Source organism: Temnothorax americanus, unplaced genomic scaffold (assembly GCF_048541705.1).
Source record: "Temnothorax americanus isolate GAGA-0224 unplaced genomic scaffold, ASM4854170v1 Scaffold19, whole genome shotgun sequence".
NCBI lineage: Eukaryota > Metazoa > Arthropoda > Insecta > Hymenoptera > Formicidae > Temnothorax > Temnothorax americanus.
The window spans coordinates 2,382,610-2,403,858 of record NW_027509329.1 but is presented as its reverse complement, the minus strand read 5'-3'; the positions used below and the strand labels follow the sequence as shown (position 1 = coordinate 2,403,858).

Sequence of the window (21,249 nt, the reverse complement as noted above, 5' to 3'; positions counted from 1 at the left end):
TTACCAGAACTTTATAACTTCAATGTTTTCCGATAAAATTAGAATTCTTTTTGCAGTTTTAGAAAATAAATGTAAGTCATCTGAAAACTGGAAGGGAAAAGAATTTAGTTGCGAACGTTTTAAACAGCCCTGTAAACGATAAAATCTTTAGCTTCAAACATTAAACACTATTTCTCATTTTTATATAGATAATTTTCGAACTGATACAATTACGATGATAAATTATACTTTGCAGTAGAAATTGTAGAATTTTTTTTATAATTGACAGCATAAACTTTTTATCTTTTATTGCATCTGACGACACACACTAGAACTAAAAAGGTTTATATAGTCATAAATGCATTAGATAGTCTTGAAAACAATAAAATCTTCAGTTTCATACATTAAACACGTTTCATTTGTTAGTCGCTGGTTTCTACAATAGTCAGCATTATCGTTATGTGTGACACGTGAGTTTTCATACTTTCAATGTTATTTGTGCACAAACTTATCAGTTCCGAAGGTGGCCATGCGCGATAATATTCAGCATATTATTTGCAAGTCAAATTGTCGTTATTAATAATAGAATAAACTTTTAAGTAATGTGAGACGTCAACATTTAATATAATACACTTCATCTTGAATCCTAGGGATAAAAACCTGTTCTCGATTGTAATAACCCAATCATATTGTGTAATAGTTTCAATAAACTTTCATTTTACGCCAAATTCATTTTTTACCTGATATTATAAAATTTTTAGTGCATCTACAAATGTAATAGAACATTAATAAAACGCAAATTTTACTGATAAGAGTTAATCTAGATTATATTTTATCACCGGTACAATAAAGATATTTTGTAACAAAATTGCGTTTAATTCTTAACGTCATTAATCATCACTGAGCATAGCGTATATCTATAATGTATATGTATAGTGACATAGCTCGAATGGCAAATAAATAATGAAGTTAGATAATCGGTTAACATTTCTTGATAAAAAAATCTCAGTTTTGCTTTGTATTATTTGCGTCCGCAAAAAACAGAAAAGAGAGATAGACTACGTATAAAATTGTAAAACTAAAGAAGCAATAAAACGTTTAGCAAAACTTGTAGTATATTTTGCTAAATTAATCGCGCTGGTTTTTATGTCAGATATAATCGGATCATAAATATACACGTTGATATACGGTTTATAAGATAAAAGATAAAAGCACACAGGTTGCAGCAACATTTGAATGAAAACGCGACCGGTTTTTTTGAAGATGTCGTCGTAAAAAATTTTGAATGATTTCGAGAGAAGACGAGAGGCAAGTTAATAATATTTAAAATATAGCGAAATGTAAAAAAAATTTGACATGGTGTCCGATATTGTCGCGTTTATGGTGGGAATAAATCATCATCAAAATAGTTAGAAATAGAGCAAAAGCCAAGGCCTTATATGCTATTAAAATCGTAAATGCCGCACGGAAAAAAGACTTGGTTGAGATAACCAAAAAAATGATCGCCTCGACCAAGTGCCTTGATTATATATAAGACAGCTAATATCTTGGTTACATATACCAACGGCACTTGGTTAGACTGCCGTAGTTAAATCAACCATAGAAATATGTGGACCATCCAAAAGAAATTGGTAAAACCTCAGGCGTCACTTGGTTGCTCTAACCTATTGTTTAGGTTGACTTTAACAAGTTAGTTAGTTGATGGAACCAACTGTCATGGCTGATGCAACCAACGGCCGTGATTAATTTAACCATCTTTATTGGTGAAATTAATAGATTAATAGATTAATTTTCTTATAATAAGAAAAAATATTTTAACGGATAAACGGATAACGGAGCTACAAAAAATATTTCACATAAAAATGTATAATTTTCTAGTTAATTGCGGTTCTGTTGTTATCTATATAATTATAATATGAAAGTATTTATAAAGTATTTAGTATTTATTTATTTAAATTACATATTTTAATGTAACAAATAAAATTGACCGCTTGTCATTCGGTGCAGGATACATGGAAAATTAGTCAACAATGTGTCAAGTTGAAAAAAATTGTAATTATTTTTACTAATTATTTCATAGGAATGAAGGTTTTTATTAAATCCAACGTTTGTGCACATGTTGCATTAAACGATCTTTTTTTTTTCATTGCAGGTAATTGTTTTAATAATGCCGAAAACAAGTATCTCATCCAAATCAAGTTTCAGAACCAAGCAGGTATTTAATTTGCATAGAATCGGATGGCGATTCCCAAAATTTATGTGCTGCAGTAGCAGAACCATCAATGATAGGTTCATCTTAGTCTGCATTTCCTATTTCGGGCTCTTTAGAACGGTCTCTACAATGTCGTTTTGGGATAAAGTGTTTAAAAAACAGCTGTGCGCAAAAAGTAAATGTTTTTTGAATGCATTCCACGTTAAAAAATCGCGGAAACAATCATTTTCTTTACATCTAACTACTGCAAAGTTAGATAAGTTATGCATAATCGTATTGTGTATCTGAAGAGCTTGTACCAACAGCACAAAGAGACCACATTCTGTGCAATGCGGCATTTTAGCGGCTTGTGTTTTAACCAATGATCTGCAATGAGGACCTAACCTAATCTCCAGCCCGACGGGAGACTATCAACGACTAAACGTACCAATTAACGCAGTTTATAACTCTTTATAATCTATATTATAATCTATATCTATATCTATATTTATATCTATATCTATATCTTTATAATCTATATTATACAACAGTCTTTAAAATTGTACTTCGTGTTACGCGAGTGCAAACTTCTTACACATTTGTATCACAGCAGGAATCTGAGCGTCCCACGGCGTGTAGATGTCATAAATAATCTGCTGTAGTACCAACCACGGGCGTTCACTTTGCACTGGGTACTGTGCATGTAAGGCATGAATGCACTTAAAACAGACATCAACGGCTCGTAATGAACTGTCCAGCTTGTATAAAATGTCGTCTATTGCAACGTACGATTCAGTTATATTTGGCAAAGTAAGGCCAACAACTGCCGCCAGGAGTTGCAATGTTGTTTTTAGCTGCCCAGCTTTCGAGGGCATACGGTCAATTGCTGGCATCAAATCGTCAATAACTTATAACACATGATAAAATTTAAAATACATGTAGTGAAGAGAAAAATAGTTTCAACATATTAAAAAATGTAGGAACCTTACATACCTTTACGTGCAACACCAATCCTTCCGCAATTTCTGTTCTAGTCGGCCGCGTCATGAATTTGCCAATTCGTGCATTCAGTGTTACTGGGTCAAAAAGTTTGGCAAACTTATGCAAAATTATGACTGGTGACTCGTCTATCAAAATAAAATAATTTCAGAGAAGTTAATTACTAGCGCAACAATATTTTTTTCAAATTTTAATGTTAGGAAAACTGCAGTGGACAAACACTTTTATTTATTTTTTTAATAGCAGTTGAAAATCTTTAAAATTTTAACTTACAGAACAAGAATATAACACTTTTGTGTTTCCCTTTCTTTCATTCGTCTGCGACGACGGCGGCGACGGTGACGATGACGATGACGACGACGACGAAGATTCGCGCGGTCAGTGCACTCGTGTCAAAAGTCTTCGATTGGCGGCGAAGCAACCGGCGATCGCGGGACGGTGACCACGACGATGATGATGACGGTGACGACGTGACGCGCGCGGTGCCGCGCCAGGTCGCCGATCGGTCGCCGACGTGATCGAGCGCGCGGAAAAATTCGACGAGCCCCTCGGGGCTCGCAAGCGTCGCCGGGAATCCGGGACGTAGATTCTCCGCTGGCCGCCGCGCGCTGAAGGTTAAGTTAGGTTAGTGAAGGACTTCGCGGTCCGTCGGCGATTCCCGCCGCGCTCCCGTTCTCCAAGATACCTCACAACACCGATACCGCGGACACGCAGTTATCGAAACACGACCGAGAAACTCAGTGCCGAGGGGTTTACTGCAATAGTACAGCAATATCAGTTCGAAGCCATTGTGCGGGGCCAGGGAATCTCGGCGGGGAAGGGGGATCTCAGCGGCGCGGGGATTCCCTGGCCCTGTACCCCCGCGCAAGCACCATGGCTTCAAATTAGCATTACTATATATACTACTTACCGCTCGCGTTTCACTGCGACCGATACCCGCACATGACGCCGATGAGAAAAATCGTCAACGACGACGCAACAATAAGTCGAACGACATCCGTATACGTTAGCACGTTCAGTCTTCGACAGTGCAACCATGCTTTTTAATTCACCAAAAACTTGGTTAAACTAGCTACGGTCATTGGTTGTGAGAACTAATTTCTGGGTGACCAATCGGAATACAGTTTCTTGGTTACCTCAACCAATGGCGTTGGTTATAAGCACCAATAATTCCTACCAAATTTAAATTGTCAAACTAACTAAGTGTACATGGTTACGGCAACCAAGTTAATGGTTGTAGTTACCAATATATACGTAACCAAGAAAAACTTGGTAAATTCAACCAAGCCTTTTTTTGGTTATAATGTTATACATATGTCGAACAGATTGCTTTGTGTATATGTACATATATAGAAATATAACAAATACATATACGTTTATACATATATTGCATTTTTGCACGTTTTCAAATTTTTCGGCGAATAACTCATACACAAATGTTTATATACAAAATTCTATTCATAACAATTCTTCTATATCGCGTAATTATGCCATTGCTTTCTCTTTTTTTAATAATAGTTTAATATCGAGCCCATTATTGTTACTAATTATTAACATTTACGAGTCATTTCATGACAAAATATAAATATCGGCTAATTGTAAGCCTTCTCTTTTATTAAAAAATATTAATATTCTAAACAAACTATTGCTTATGTATTATATATATAAAAAATATAAATATATATTAGCCCAGTAAAATGACTCGAAATTTGTCGATCTTGAGAAAATAATACTGACTGAGCTAAAACTTTGTAAACAGGCTTGTTTTAGGGTACTAATATTCAACATATTAAAAGTCCCCACGTGTAGACGCTACGTTGCGGGCAGGGGAGGGTCCAAAAGGTCCAAAAAGTAAAAAAAAACCAGTTTTTCGCAAATAACTAAAAAAATATCAACTTTACGAAAATTTATGTAGATATAAAAATTGTAGCTTACAAAATTCCGCACAATTTCGTTTTTTATTCAAGTCTGTACGACCAAATAGAGCAGAGATAGAATTTTTTAAACACCGGTAGTTTTGCGACGCAACAAAAACGCGTCGCGCATTTTTTGCTAATATCTCGAAAATGGACTCTCGAATCGAGGCTAACGCATACGCGCGTCGCGCATTTTTCGCTAATATCTCGAAAATGGACTCTCGAATCGAGGCAAAAATTCCGGTGTTTAAAAAAATTCTAATCTCTGCTCCATTTGGTCGTACAGACTTGAATAAAAAACGAAATTGTGTGGAATTTTGTAAGCTACAATTTTTATATCTACATAAATTTCTGTAAAATCGATATTTTCCGAGTTATTTGCAAAACTGATTTTTGGGGCCTTTGGACTCTCTCCTCCCCGCAACGTAGCGTCTACACGTGGGGACTTTTAATATGTTAAATAGTACCCTAAAACAAACCTGTTTACAAAGTTTCAGTCCAGTCAGTATTATTTCCTCAAGATTTTGACATTTTACTGGGCTATATATAAAAAAATATAACGATTTTTATTATTTTTCAACACTCAATTTGAAAGAATAAAAATAGATTTATATCAAACTGCCCTAAAAGTCAAGACATTTTATAATCAAATATTTAGGACGGTTGCAATAAAGGATGAAATATCTCAAGACTTTCTTAAAGAAAGGCCAATTCCAAAATTATATAAATTAACGTCATTAAATTAACGATCCGGGATTCTGAAATATTCTCCATTTGAATGCGATTCATAGAGCATAATAAGCATGGCATCGCGAGATTGATACACATCTCATTATCATTCGCTATATATACATATATGCACGGTAAGGCTAAAGGTAAAGATGCCAATAAAATTAAAGTTTATCATATATGACTGAAAAAGATTAAACCCTAATTAAGCTGAGAACGAGAAGATCCATTTAAGTTGTATTATCAAAATAATAAGAAAAACCACGATTAGATATGGGAATATACTCTCTCCGCGACATTCCAAATCAAGTTCGCGGCACGTTCGATTAAAATCCGAGCGTGATTGGATGCGGTCCTTATCCGCATATAATACCTATATCCGTTTGCCTTGTGTGATACACCCAGCGACTTTATCTCGTAATAAGACAACGAGACTGACCTTGGTACCGGCAAATCCATAATGGTAGTGCGATGATGTTGCGGGTGATGATGATGTTGCTGATGCGAATGATGCGACGCGTGCTTATCCGTGGCGACAATCCCTGGATGGAGAGTCTGTTGCTGCGGATGTTGCGAGGGCAAACCCCTCAAGTACGCTTGCTGATGCTGCTGCTGCTGCTGCTGCTGTTGCTGCTGCTGCTGTTGCTGCTGCTGCCACATGCCGTACACTTCGAGGTACATTTATCGATAAATAAATATAAAGGAGAAAGAGAGTTCCCTTCATCCGCCTGCCCGTACAAAGTACGTTCGTCCGTCGTCGTTGGCCATTAAAGGACGCAAACTTTTCAATCAATTCTCTCTCTTTCTTTCTCTCTCTCTCTATCCGCCAATACTGTCTCGCAATTTTTCACGTCACGAAGGCAACGATGACTGTCGATATCGCGACTCCTGTTCTTATCCGCGGTTTATATTACTCAACAATCACTCGCGTTCGCGCCGGTAAACGTAGGTCGCAATTCGCAGCAGGTGTTCCCGCGGCGGGCGTTGCTCGCCATATTGGAGAACGGCATCAGCATCGCGTCCGGAGAGACGCGTCGCGTCGTCGTGGTCGTCGCGCCGATGTCTCTCTCCTCGGCGCCTTATCGCATACGACGACGCGACTTGTTTGCCGGCCGAATTAAAATTAGCCGGTTAGCCGGCGATTAATCGCGCGGCTGCTCGATAGCTTATTCACGCGCGGCGATAATCCCCTAATCCTCCCCGGCCTCTATCAAACGTTACACGAAGAGTTGTCGAGAGCTCGATCAATCGATCGATGGAGGAGCGTACCCGGCGCCGAACGTTTTCCTGTATCGTTCCCGCGGGACCACTCCTGTCGCAATTTATCCGCGTTTCTATCCTGCAAACATCGACCGTGTGGACGATCTTCTTCGACGTATAATAAACTCTCCACTTCCCTGCGGGATTTCGCGCGCACAAGCACTATTTCACTGAGTGAAACCCACAAAACCGAGATTGTCACGTGGGCACTTTCGCGCGATTTTTATCAATCCCATGCATCGGAGTCTGTTGATGACAGTTCGACAAACACGCACGCGCGCGCGCGCGCGCGCGCGCGAGCGCTCGCTCGATTATTGTCGCAATCGAGCCGATCGAGCGGGCTACGTCGCGCCGCGGCGCGACTTCCCGCCGCTCGTAAAATGTTCGCCGGAAGTGCGACCTTGACACCGTCTTTCAGATTAGAGATGAATCTTGAGGAACGCGATTGCGAAGTTTCTCGACGATCGCGATCCAGGGGTTCGCGTCGACGCGATTTCTCTTTTTCCTTCTCCGTCTCTCTCTCTTTCTTCCTATCCTTCTTCCTCCGGTATTGCGCAGAGATCGAAGTACGCTACGTATATAGTGACACGAAGCGCGAACTCGCCGCCGGTGGCCTTGACACGGTATGCCGAACGGCGGTCCACCGTATAGCGCGCGGTCGTGCGGAGCAGCGATTTATTCCGAACACCGTCCCAATCACAGCGGCCGCTGCTGCTATTTCGCGCAATTTACCACGCGACGCACCGTGCGTTTTAAAAGGTCAACCGCTACCGGCGCGACGCGATACGACACAACGCCGCCGTTCCGTTCCGTTCCGCTCCGCTTCATCGCAGCTCGTCGGCGTCACCTGTTTACTATACTCGCCGGTCGCCGGTCGTCACAACGTCGCAAGTGTCGCAACAAGCAGCAGAAGACGTGGTCACGCACGCGCTCGCGTGCACGCGCGCGCGGGAAATGTTTTTCCACACAAAATCTTACTACGACGCGCCGTCTACGACGCGACGACACGGCGACATTGCGCACCTTATACGCGCGAGTTATTCGCGAAAACTGTCAGCCGGCGGAACGTCACACGCGGCGGCCCTGCCCGGGGATACCGGAATCGAATGGAGCGAACGAGAAGAGAGAGCGGCTGAGAAAGAGAGAAGAGCGTACGCGGCGAGACTACAACTTACGGCAGTCGGACGTGAACTGCTCGGCGAGCGCTACCCCCACTCCCGGTAACCAATCAGCGCTTTCCCCCCACGCGGCGACGACCAATCGTTCCCCTCGTCTTCTCCCGCCGCTCGTCTATTCGTGCGCCTGGCGTGATAACGCGATACGTTATTAAGGAACGCTCACACCGACAGGCCGGCGATAAGAAAGAAGTTTCAAGGCACATGCGAAGCCGACATATTTGTTTCTTCCTTTCTCTTTCGTCACGTGAATGTTTACGCGCTCGCACAAGGTGCTTTTTAAACCACGCTCACAATAGACGAGTCGTTTTCTTTCGATGTATGTATTTTAGATGGATAAAATATGAGGATATCAATACATGATTTCATAATGACTTTATAATACTATTAATTATGTAGATTATAAGCTAAATGTGTAATCAATTACATAGATGATTAGTAAGATTTTACCTCGTGGTTAATTACGATGTGATCACATAATATAAAACTCTTATTTATATATAAGATAAACATATTCCCCCATATATTGAATACTAATTTACTATAATTAAACGTGACAGCGCAAGTCTATTTTTACCGCCTGCTGCTCCTAAACAAAAGTTTATTATTAGGAGAATTGCGTGTTTTCAACAACAAAGCTCCGATCTTTCGAATGATGAGCTATTGTGGGGATTTTATGTGACTTATGACATATAATGTCGTGAACAAAAAGAAAGCTAATTTTTTTTTAGAAATCTAAATCGATGTAACATCAGAATGCGAAGGTCGATGTTTGAATTTGAAACACAAACTGCGCAGTTTGCTAAATTTCTACCAATGCAAAAAAATATCGATAATGATTTTCGCTACAAGTATTTCGGTATAACAAGTGAAGCATTGAATTTCCGGATAACCGATCTACACCCAATGCGACGATTGGATATTCGCGATTTTTTTTTCAACAGCATTGGCTGCGTTCGAAAACGTCACCAAAATATACTCCCTTCTCTTTCTATTTTAGCGAGTTAGAAAAAGAAAAGAGTATACCCGTGTATACCCGGATGACGTTTCCGAACTCATCCATTGGCCTCGCGTTTCAAATTTAACGAATGGGCAAACAAAATTCGCAAAAGTAATCCCTTCGAAACGGTAATTGCGATAACCGCGCGCGCATTTCGTAACATCCGATAAGGTTTTATTCCATGTGACAATTCGTGTATTTGCGTCGCTGCGAATATCAATAATTTGTATCTTCGTAGCATTGCCCGATTTCGCTCTCCTTTTTTTTATCATTTAAAGTAAATATTCATTTATAACCCTTTTATAGCAATATACACTCGAAGATCGCGCGCACGAGATATCGAGTTACTTTTCTTATATTTGTCCGCAAATAGATGTGTAGATATGTATATAGCCTGTGACGATCTATCTGTACAATTTTATATGCGGATTGGAGTAAAATGTCACAAAAATATCGAATGACATAATAACTTGTCCATTTTGTGTGCATGCAGACATTCTATTGATCTACCATTCTAATTCTAGATAGGAGTAGAAACCCATATAGAATTTTATGACCGGCACAGTACTAAGCCATTACTGTTTCCCAGAGTTGGTAGACTGGCACAGTACTGGTAACCGTACCGAAACAATACTGGTGCAACCATGGATGATAACTCCGGTCCAATACTGGCAGACAGTACTAGCCCAGCCGTTGTCTACTTGTACTGCCCCAGTATAAGATTTACTATCGGCTCAGTACTGCGCCAGTACTGGTTGCCAGATTTCAAACTGGTTAATTAAGAAACGAGTTTTGTTATAAAATACATGCGTTATATATATATATATATATGTTTTGTTTATTTAATTATTATCAGTCTTCAAAAATAAGGTTACATTAACGTTGACATCAATCCAAAAGTGTGTCACATTTTATTATAAAAGTGTGGACTCCACGATACAACTGATATAAGTTGTGCAGTTCCGTTATTTAATACATCGTTCTTATAGCATCGTTGGTCAAATTTTAAATAAGAGAAACGGATCCTATCAAATGCCATCTATCGGATGATTCGGTCATTTGCTAGTGATGGTTCAGTACTGTCTGACAGAATATTGGCCGAAGCGCGGGTGCCAACCATTGGCCAACCGTAGGACTTTGTCACAACGCCTGGCTATTCTATAGGTAGGCAGTCAGTTATTTACCACTGTTGGTCGAGTACTGGCTGACAGAACTCTGGCCGACAATTGGCTGCCCTACGTTGGCCAAGCGTTGGCCTTCATCACAACGCCTGCCTATCCTGTATAGGTAGGCAGTCAGTTATTTGCCACTGTTGGTCGAGTACTGACTGACAGAACTCTGGCCGACAGTTGGCTGTCCTACGTTGGCCAAGCGTTGGCCTTCGTTGTAACGCCTGACTATTCAACAACCAGTAAATTGCCAATGATGGACCAGTATTGGCTGACAGATTCTTGGCCAATGGTTGAACGCCCTAGCTCCGGCCGCTTTAAGCCTTGGCTACCTTGCCACTACGGACAATTCCTACATGAGAAATCCGTTATCATATATAATTGTTAAAAATATTAAATAAGAATTACTAAGATACCTATTTTCACGTGATATTACGTTGCAATCTAATAAAAATATTTCGTTTTTCCGCATTTAAATTATTCAATTATATTATGAGTAATTTCAGCAATGTAAAAAACAGACAACGGAAAATAATTAGATATTTGAGGAGAGGGGGAAATCATGAAAGAACTTTTATTATTACAATTTAAGTATAATTATTGATAAATAAATTATATTGGCATGTACATATGTACATGTCAACTTTAACATTATATTTTTAAGTACTTTAATCGCGGAAACTACATGAAATAATTGTAAAACATTTCAAGAGACTTGTAACTTATTGCGCAATGTTTTCGTGAAAAAAGAAGAAAAAATAGCTAACAAAGTAAATGAAAAATTTTCATCGGTTTTAAAGCTGTGTTTACATGGTAGGTGTAAAAGCTTTGACACGATCCGACGTGGCGTTCAACAATTCGAAGAGCGAAAACCCTTTTGATCAGCCGCGCTCTAACACCAACAAGTTGATAATGCCGGTAGATAAAAGTACAGTAATGCGCCACACTTACGGCTGCTTAATTAATCAAAGAGCAGCGATCATTCAGTTTGTATCCGTAAGCAGCTGTATAATTGAATTAACAGTAAACTCCACGGTACTTTTGTAGCATAGCTTCATCATTAAAATACAACAGCTCTTCACGTTCTTAAATCAAAACGCTCACACGCGGAACGCTTTGTGCACAAACGTCGAATTTATTATAGAAGAGAGCGATTTCCGTGCGTAATTTTTCTTCAATAAATTAACATTGATTAAAGCTAGTTTAAACTTTCAATGTGCGATCACCGCTTTAAAATTCAGTTAACCATGTGGTCATTTGATTAATTTTATCAAGTCTTTTCTCCTCACGCTGTAAGCTTAGCGAATAGTATCGTATATATTATATTTGTACTAAAGGAGCGTATCATCGTAAAACGATTTCTTTCCGATACGTAAAATATTCAATTATTACATTCATGTACATTTAAATTAAGAAAGATTCATAAATACTATTTAGGCGACTAATAAAAATCTATATCTCATTTAACAATTTAATAATCTGTAATAACAATTAACATATAATGTTCTAATGGAAGAAATAAAATTTAAAATGTATTCCTATCACGAGTATTACACTTATCGCATACATATGGAGAAGAAATTATATCATAAGAAGATATTATTATGCATGCCAATCTAAAGTACAACAATCTTGACTTACCCATATGAAATGGTGTTTTCAGGCACGGACGTGCTACCCGAAGAGGACATGCCGGAGTCATCTTCGTCCACGTCATCCTTCATCTTTTAGACCTTTTCTGCACATCAAGACGATGCTTTGTTAGTTTAGAACTGCTACATTATTGATAAGATCGTGTAAGCGCGCGAAATGTAATAACTCAACCTTCGTATACGAGTAATTACATTTCACAGAGACTGAGTTATAAGAGTATCTAACTCAATTTATATCGTATTAATTCAATCTCCTTTTCATATTTTGCACGAGCGATTTTTAAATATTAAGATGCCTATACTGCATTGCAAGATATACATATATGGCACAAGCATATTGCAATGCAAGATACTTGTACCCATAACAAAAAAAGTTTCAAAAATAAAGCGTAAATTGAGAAATATATTTGTTATATTTGACAATTCTATAAATGTGTTTATTCTATAAATTTCATTTGGCTGATAAAATGTCGGTGTAGTTGAAACGTTCAATTTTAAAGTATATGAAGTTAATATTAATTTAATTTTGTAACATCTATTTTTTGCTCGTTTATTAGTCCATAATCACTTTACAATAAATTTTTTTATTACAGTGCAAAGTTACACAGTTTTGTCGCAATGCGTAACTTCATTCTACAATGAATAAATCGCGCAAAGAATTCAAGGTTTTCTATATTTAAACGGTTGCTATTGGAGAAAATAAAGCAAAGTTCATTTGCAAAATACTTATTTAAGCGTAGATTTTAAACGTTTATTTGATGAATTCCTGATTTTTTTCACACACGCGATACAATTGAATTGGCGCTGTAGAAGGATAAGTAAAACTGATTGATTCCTCAAGCATTGAAGAAAGAAAAGGAGAGAGAAAATAATATATATATATATATATATATATATATATATATTATACATATATATATATATGTATAAGTATTAGAATATTTATATATATAATATTCTATATATTCTATATATATATATATATATATATATATATATAATCCAAGGAGTCGATGCATAAACGTTAAATATATCATCATCAGCCGAATGATATAATATAACTGATCAATCATGATGCGTATAGCTTTAAATTGGTTTTCAATATATAGTAGGGTTGTTAGATAATATACCAGAAGAAGAGCGCATAAGAGAGATTTTCGGTGATTGATCAAATGATATTGAGATATTTTAATCGTAATTATATGCACGTAAAATATAGCACGTAAATGTGAACGTCATATCACAGTTCCATCAATTATTTATTGACAATTCTAGTGTCATTTAAATGTTATTCAAATATGTTTGTTTTATAAGTTGCGTAGATCCAATTTTAGAACAATTAAGGTCTTTTACATATTTATCAAAACCTTGTTGTATAAATATGTGAATATAATAGATAAAGGATAAAGATGTAAAAATAGAACCTTTTTTTTTTAAGTGAGAAACGAACAAAACAGGGAAGTATACGCAGCAATTTCTCTCTCAACGTGTACTACTCATTATTTACTACTTCCATATTAATTGATGATATCTTTTACCTTATTCTATATATATATCTATATTCGTTTTCATATCTTTATTTTTTCTCTTTTGTTATTTAAAATATATTCTTTAGTTAAAAATAAATTGCGTCAAGCCTTAATCGATTATTTTATACTTACAAATTTATAGAATATAATTGTTTTATATAAAGTAAACAAAAATTACGTAAATAAAAAGTACACTAGAAGTTCCTAGATTGCATTTTGTATGTACATATATCTATTTTAACAAGTTAGGATATCCGATTAATTTTACTATATCGAAATAAATGACGAATCAAACGCGCGTTAAAATATTAAAAACTCGCCAGGTCCGAGCTATTGACTTTCACCTTGGATATAATCTCACGCCCAGAATGAACTTCACAAATTCGTTAGTTCTGACTAGCAGAATTTATCGTTGATCGCGCTTCGTTGCTCTACGGGCGCGCGCGAGCGTGAACGCGAGAATTTGCGATTTGTCGCAGCGCACAAAACGCCGGCCCGATGCCGAGTTGACCGACATTCAGCGAACGGCGAACCGACGAAATAATCAAAACGTTTCAGACCGCAGATAAACCACGCCGTGCAGAACGGTCTCGGGTGCATTGATAACAGCGCTAATTCGTGACAATCGCGCGGCGCTGCCTAGGATCAAGGGTAGTCTTTGTTCATGGTCACGCAACTATACAAATTATAGCGTGTACGTGATCTCGAGCGTACCGCACGCGAGAGATCCGCGTTTTCAGCAGCAGCAGCAGCCATCATTGCGATGCTGTAGTAATTCTGTTGGATTGATGAGCTCCGTCATATCGAGGTTTTGAAATGTTTGATATTTGCGGAGAGAATTGAAGGATCGATTAAGCGATCGAGCCTTTAAGAGAACATTTAGATGCATTTTTCAAGAAGATTTAGCTAACCAATTCATGATATGTAAAAGTACATAAAATACATATTTCCAAAAGTAAATATGCGTAATGTGTAACGAGATAAAAAAAAGGTTATTTTTATAAACAAACTGGAATAATTATTTCATAAAATCCGAGCAAATTTCGATCACATTTTTTAGTTAAATAAAAGCAACGAAACAATGTTAAATATTTATTGCAGCACGAGATCAATATTGTATTATTTGTCTTTTATCGTCTTGAGAAAACAGCAGTCACTTCTGACAACAGCATTTTCTCTTGTGTAAAATAAAACTTAATTTGTATTTATGAATAAAGAGAATAAAGAGACGCTCTTCAATAAAATATTTCTGCCACATTGTACTTAATTAAACAAGCGGAATAATGAAATTACCCCCAGTGTCATGCATTACTCTCACGTATAACTTTCAAAGTGTGCATCAATAAAAACTGTTTACCTTTAAGATTAAAATATAGTGAGAAAAATACTGTAAAATTAATTTTGCTATTCTCCTTAATAAAATAATTAAAAGTAATTTATATTGATGCTCACAACGGAGAGAAAGAAAGAGAGAAAAAAGAGACAGAAAAAAAGATAAAATCTTTTTACATTATTACATTAGGTTCTCCATATTAATAAGAAAAAAAATGATTAATGCAAATCGTTTAAAAAAATGTTCGATTATTCAAGAAGATGTCACTATATAACACTTTGAATCAAATTTGAAACGAAAATTCTCGAGAATCAAACAGCTTTGCAAACAATGCAAACGTCTGCATAACATAGTTGAGAATATATTATTTACGTAAATCATGTATAATAATGTTAATAATGCAGTAAAGTATGTCATCAAAATATTTGAATCTCTCTCTCTCTCTCTCTCTCTCTCTCTCTCTCTCTCTCTCTCTCTCAAATCTTTGTTCTGAGTTTCTCAGATATAGATGAATGACGAATAAGTGACTATATCTAGAAACTGGTGTCAGGTAGATCCGCGTAGATATATCAGGTCGTTGACATTGCATTACTATCACTAAGTTCTGCTGCATACGCAGTATACTGCAGTATACGACAGCGTTGATAAGACGACCAGAGGTAACATACGTATGATGCACTCAATTCTAGACATTTAGAATCCAGAGTCCAGGCCAAATATTATATAGTAGCTTGCGCTTGTATCGTCTGATATTAAAAGAGCTTCCGTAAATCAATCTCGAAAATATCTCGTAAAAACAATCATATATTTTTTACCTGTAATTCTGTTGCTTCCTCATAGAGGAAGCTTTGTAATGGTGAAAAAATTTTTTTTCGAGATTTTGATGGAAATAGGTTTAGAATGTTCTAAAATGTCGAAAAATCGTATTAGTAAAAAATGTCCGGAAGTATGTATGTATGTGTGTGTGTGTGTGTGTGTGTACGGATTTTTTGTACACGCATCTACTTCTACAATTTTTTAGATACCGGGTTGAAATTTGGCACACAAATAGAGTATCATAGAAAGTATGTCCTCCTCAAATTTTATTAAAATCCATAAAACGGTATAGATTTTATGCAGATTTTCCTTTTTTTGAAAAATGTGTTTTACGCTGCCGCTTTCTCAATATTTGAGATAGCGATCTATTTTTAACTCTATTATATTTTTCAGTTTTTTCTACCCCTATTTCATATATAATTCATTAAAATTTGATTGATCAGATCTCGTATTACACACATTTGAAATTTCGAAGAATTTGTACATACATAGAAGCTTTATAAAACTTGATCTGATCAACCAAATTTTAACCAATTATATATGAAATAGGGGTAGAAAAAAGACTGGAAAATATAATAGAATTAAAAATAAATCGCTATCTCAAATATTTATAATATCGGACTGATTTTTTTTATCGATAAAGTATTATTTTAGTTTTTAAGTGGACAAGTATTTTTAGTATTTTTTAGTGAATGTATATAATTATTTACGCAGTCCCCAAAAGAGTTAAGTGTGAAATCAGAACCTTTGCTAACAAAGCTTCCTCTATGAGGAAGCCAAAACAAATAAATACCGATAATTATACCTCGAATAAAATAAAAACTTGCACACTTAGGAACTATGAGGAAGCAATGTGCAAGTTTCTACTTGCACAATTAAAAACTACGAGGAAACAATGTGCAAGTTTCTACTTGTTTATATAAATATTCGTGCAAATCATTGTGTGTATGTGTGTGTATGTGATACAAATGTTTACCTTATTCCATATATCCATATTTATTTTTTTATATAGTTTTCTCTTTTATTATTTACAATTTGTTCTTCTAACTAAAAAAAATTACCATTTAAAATGATTAAAAAGAGAATAACCTTAAAAGAATGTATAATCATCATTCTTTTTTTACGAAATACACAACTGGTAAATTTGAATCTTTATCATAATTAAATTCGTATCACATTCCCATAACTTTTGCTGTCAGAATATTATTATAATATTTTAAACAAACCTCAGAGATATATATTCGGGCTATAATATTTTCCCATTCATTGAGAGCTCACTTAGATTCGTCTATTTTATAAAATATAAGTTTATATCTCAGCGTCGCGTAATGCTGCATAAAAAAAGAATTCCTATCTTCCTTAGTAGTTAGAAATTATATAATGTATATGTATACAAGACTAATAAAAACAAGCCGAACATTAAAAGAGCACTAATTAAACCGCCGAATTTTGCGCGACGAAAATGCAAATGTCGAACGGTCAGGAGAAAAGGGAGAAGAAGGAAGACAATAACGAAACCCTCCTTGTCGCTTCACGTCATAATATCCAGTCGTCTAGACGCTAGACTTCTTTTGTTCATCCCAGGCGGGCTGATTTTCGGGAATTGTCGCGAGGGTTAAACCACACAACGTTGCACGGTGAATTTTATGAGAGGAGTGCGTGGGACGCAGGTGCACGAGGGAGTAAACCCCGTGTATTCCCGGTCGCGGGTTGTTGTTTTCCCGGTCGGGAACACGTTCGACACGTCGGTCATCAGAGACGACGAAACTCGTTCGTCTCGATGCACACGCGCGACCACCCGTTGCTACCGACTCCTCTCTCTTTCTCGATTCGATGGCGCTCTCGAACCAATTTGGTTTCGCTACCACACTCGTCTACTTTCTTCTGTCTACATTTTTATCTGTACGCTAAACCTTGACACTTTAACTTTTCAACGCTAATACCATTGATGTTTAAAGAACGCGGCGACGGTATATCGGACACTGACAGACACTGACATCGTAAACACTGCACAAAATTTACGGTTCCGCCGCGAGAAAACTAATTGCGCTATCGGCAAGTTTAAAATATTAATGTTTTAAAATTTTCAACACTTTGAATATCAATGACAATACTAAAATTAGAACAATAAATGTCACCTTGCGATTTACAGACCAGATCTCTTTAAACAAGTAACCGATATCGAACGATTTAAATCGTTAAAAACTCATTTAAGTTCGGAAAACTACTTTCAGAAAGCTAATGCTACCATCCTAAATTCATGATACGGAATATTGTTATATTATATGTGTAACAATAACGTCATAATATGTTTGCACAAACGGTATGAGAATGGCGAACCATGCAAATTATTTTTTAATCTTTGAACGCGTGTTCTTTCTTGGAAGCGTAATCATGTTTCAAGAGGACTTTATAGATATCTTCGAGACACTACATATACATTACGGCCGCAGCATGAGAGTAAGAGACTGTATCTGATGGGTAAAATAGGAGTCGGAGTCCTCTGCCCCTGAAACACGGGACAGAAGGCACACGTGGCTTGGCTTACTATGGAACACTATACGATATGTATTTAAGACAGCCTATACTCATTCGTTAAACGTTTAACTAAACTTAATTATTAAATATATTTTCTCTAATATATATATATATATATATATATATATATATATATATATATATAAACGTGATATAAATGCCACCCGCAATTAAAATTAGAACAATAAATGTCACCTTGCGACTTACAAACAGAATAATCATTTTATGTCTGAACATACAATAGTCCTAATTCGACGTATTGATCCCAAGAAGATAATAACACGATACAGTCATATAATGTGGAACAATAAACAGAATAAAAAAAACATCTTTGTTAATTAAATCACTAATGTAATAAACTAATCACTAGACATCGGTTTTTTTATATGCAGATTGGTGGAAAGAAACAATTAATAACTAAGATTATGTCATTTATAATATCCAACATTTTTTATACTGCAACATATGTTAGGTATATAAATATGTTGGACGTTATAAATAACGTAATCTTATAGTTATTAATTGCTCTTTTTCATCAATCTGCGTAAAAAATCCGATGTCCACTAATCACTAATGTAATAAAATTCTTTAATTAATAAATTACTGATTTTTAAAATAAAGTTTTGTAGGAACTAATATTGAACATTTTCGAATAACAATATTCTTTTTGGTTTATCATGTGACGATTATGTGACCATTATATGACATTTGCTGTATACAGATTCTTGCAGAGATACGTGAATGGCCTTACACACTGTTTATATGAACATATGCTTGAGAGCAAGTAATAAATTCTGCACTGTATGCTCGATATTAAGACCAATTTCACATTATGTCATATTTGCAGACACGCGCTTTCATGACACATGATGTCTACGCAGAGATTGAATGCCACAACAATGTCCTGTCACTGTAACCAACACGGTCATATTGTCGTCACACACATGTCATAATATCCAATGTCATGGAAAGCGCACGTAAATGCGCTTTGTTAGCTTACATGCAAAGCTTTAGCAACATCTCGCAACCGATTCCGGTTTTATTGATATTTCATCGTACAACTATGCCACGTAGAAGTGTGGGGATGTTCTTAAAGATGCAACTATAAATGAGAATATATCTCACGAATCAAGTACACACATTTTCTCGTATATAAAATGGCTGATGACGCATACATTTTACATGTGCATCTCCCTCCGCGCTTTGAAATACACGGATTCTCCGTAGATACGCTTCAGTTCGTAGAACGTGTATCGAGTTCAACGGCCACCCACGGAAAATGAGAGTCTATCGGATATATGTATATAAAGTGATCTCTCGTGATACGTTCGTAAAAACTATACTCGCGCGTGACTTAAACAAGTAGGTACTTATATTTCTAGACAATAATATTTCGCGATCGGATGACTATATCGCTTGTGTGTGTGTGTGTGTGTGTTCTTTCATGTTTATATAATTAAAAACAGAAAATGATAAACCTCTATTTAATAAAAATTCAACCAATTATATATAGCAACTTTTATTCACGATAACAATTGATAAGTAGCGTAATAATTACAATTTAAAAGGCATAAGATTTTTTAATATTTCAATCAATGGATATAGACTACATCAGAATAATAAGAATCTGACGTAATCAAATTATGTATATTTTAATACGTTGAACTACATTATAACACATGTAAATTTTCATTGAGAAAATTAACGTTATATGATACTCAAGATGCATGATTATAAATAATCAGCATTATTTTATTGGCTGTTTGCGTGTTGTATTGACATATATGGCAATAACAATCCATAACATTAAACCAGGGCATGCGATGACCTAATGCAACTGAACATAGTAGATATAGGAGTCACGTATATCTTCATATCACCGAGTATAACGAGAGCTTATTGGACGAGCTCATGATATGAACGATATTAGCGACTTATTAATGTGCATGACATATTACGCAAATAAATTAATTCTAATGTGGTGGACAATATCAGTTTCATCAAATTATACTTGTCGACGAGTCCTTGTCAGGCAGAAAGATTGAGGATAGCAATGTAATAGTAAACTTGATATTACCGATGACCAACATTTCTTGCGCCAATACTGTTCCTGGTTTATCGAGAACAGAGGAAATGATTCTGATGTGAGTCTCACTTTCTCTTTCTTTTAAGCGGATGTGAACAAATATAGATGTATTTTCGCACATGTATCTTTAAAAAATATGTTGGTTGCGTTATAGCGATACAACTTTACTTTATCCAAAAGTTTTTTCGATTTCTCATATAATACTATTCCCCGGAAGTTCTATCTATTCCAGGAAATTCGCATTTTCGTAGATATTGATTATATTTTTCTGCAATCACGTTTTCTTTATATAAAATTTAATTGAACGCTTCTTTGAATTACATCTGGACAATAATCAATTTAACAATAAAACTAATTTAAGTCTAATGGTTTTATTTATAATACTAAATATAACTCAAAATATAACACTTCAAATAAAAATTTAATTATATTAAAATCCGTTTGAAATCATAATACTAAAGATATTGTTCATCCATTCGCGACTTTAAAGATCCACTTATATATCCCTCAATTCACAATATATTTAAAAAAAAATTTAGATTTTAAATTATAAAAAATTTTTTAAACAAAATAAAAGATAATAGAAAAATGATTTTTTTACACTACAAATGCAAAAACAAGTTATTTAAATGTTAAATTAATAAATATAATTTAGATGCGATAATCATATATAGGTATATAATTGATCAATAAAATATATAAAAATCTATACGTGTATATATTGTACATGCACGCACATATCTACACATGTACAAAAATTTTTTTAAAAATAATTTTTTTTGCAATAATTGATGCAATGCATAATTTTTACGATATAATTTTGTGTTTTTATCAATGTTTTTACTTTACAATTATATCATTTTTATATTCTGCCATC

General features: G+C 35.7%; 1 protein-coding gene and 1 long non-coding RNA gene across 5 annotated transcripts in view; both read right to left on the bottom strand.

Moving 5' to 3' along the window:
- The window catches only part of LOC143896677 (uncharacterized), a 98,954-nt gene that overhangs the window by 63,902 nt on the left and 13,803 nt on the right, over window positions 1-21,249 (bottom strand). For 3 of the 4 annotated variants that reach the window (XM_077404659.1, XM_077404660.1, XM_077404658.1), the window contains one exon: window positions 12,060-12,156. In XM_077404659.1, coding sequence (XP_077260785.1) covers window positions 12,060-12,142 — 83 coding nt within the window. In that variant the 5' untranslated portion in view covers window positions 12,143-12,156. Of the gene's footprint in view, window positions 1-6,253; window positions 8,273-12,059; window positions 12,157-21,249 lie in introns of those variants that run through there. The other variant, XM_077404657.1, reaches the window with a different exon arrangement.
- Window positions 1,949-4,559, bottom strand: LOC143896681 (uncharacterized). Its single transcript, XR_013256727.1, has 3 exons — window positions 3,443-4,559; window positions 3,164-3,297; window positions 1,949-3,077 (listed from the first exon to the last, which is right to left on the bottom strand). It is a non-coding gene; the product is annotated as an uncharacterized LOC143896681 (long non-coding RNA).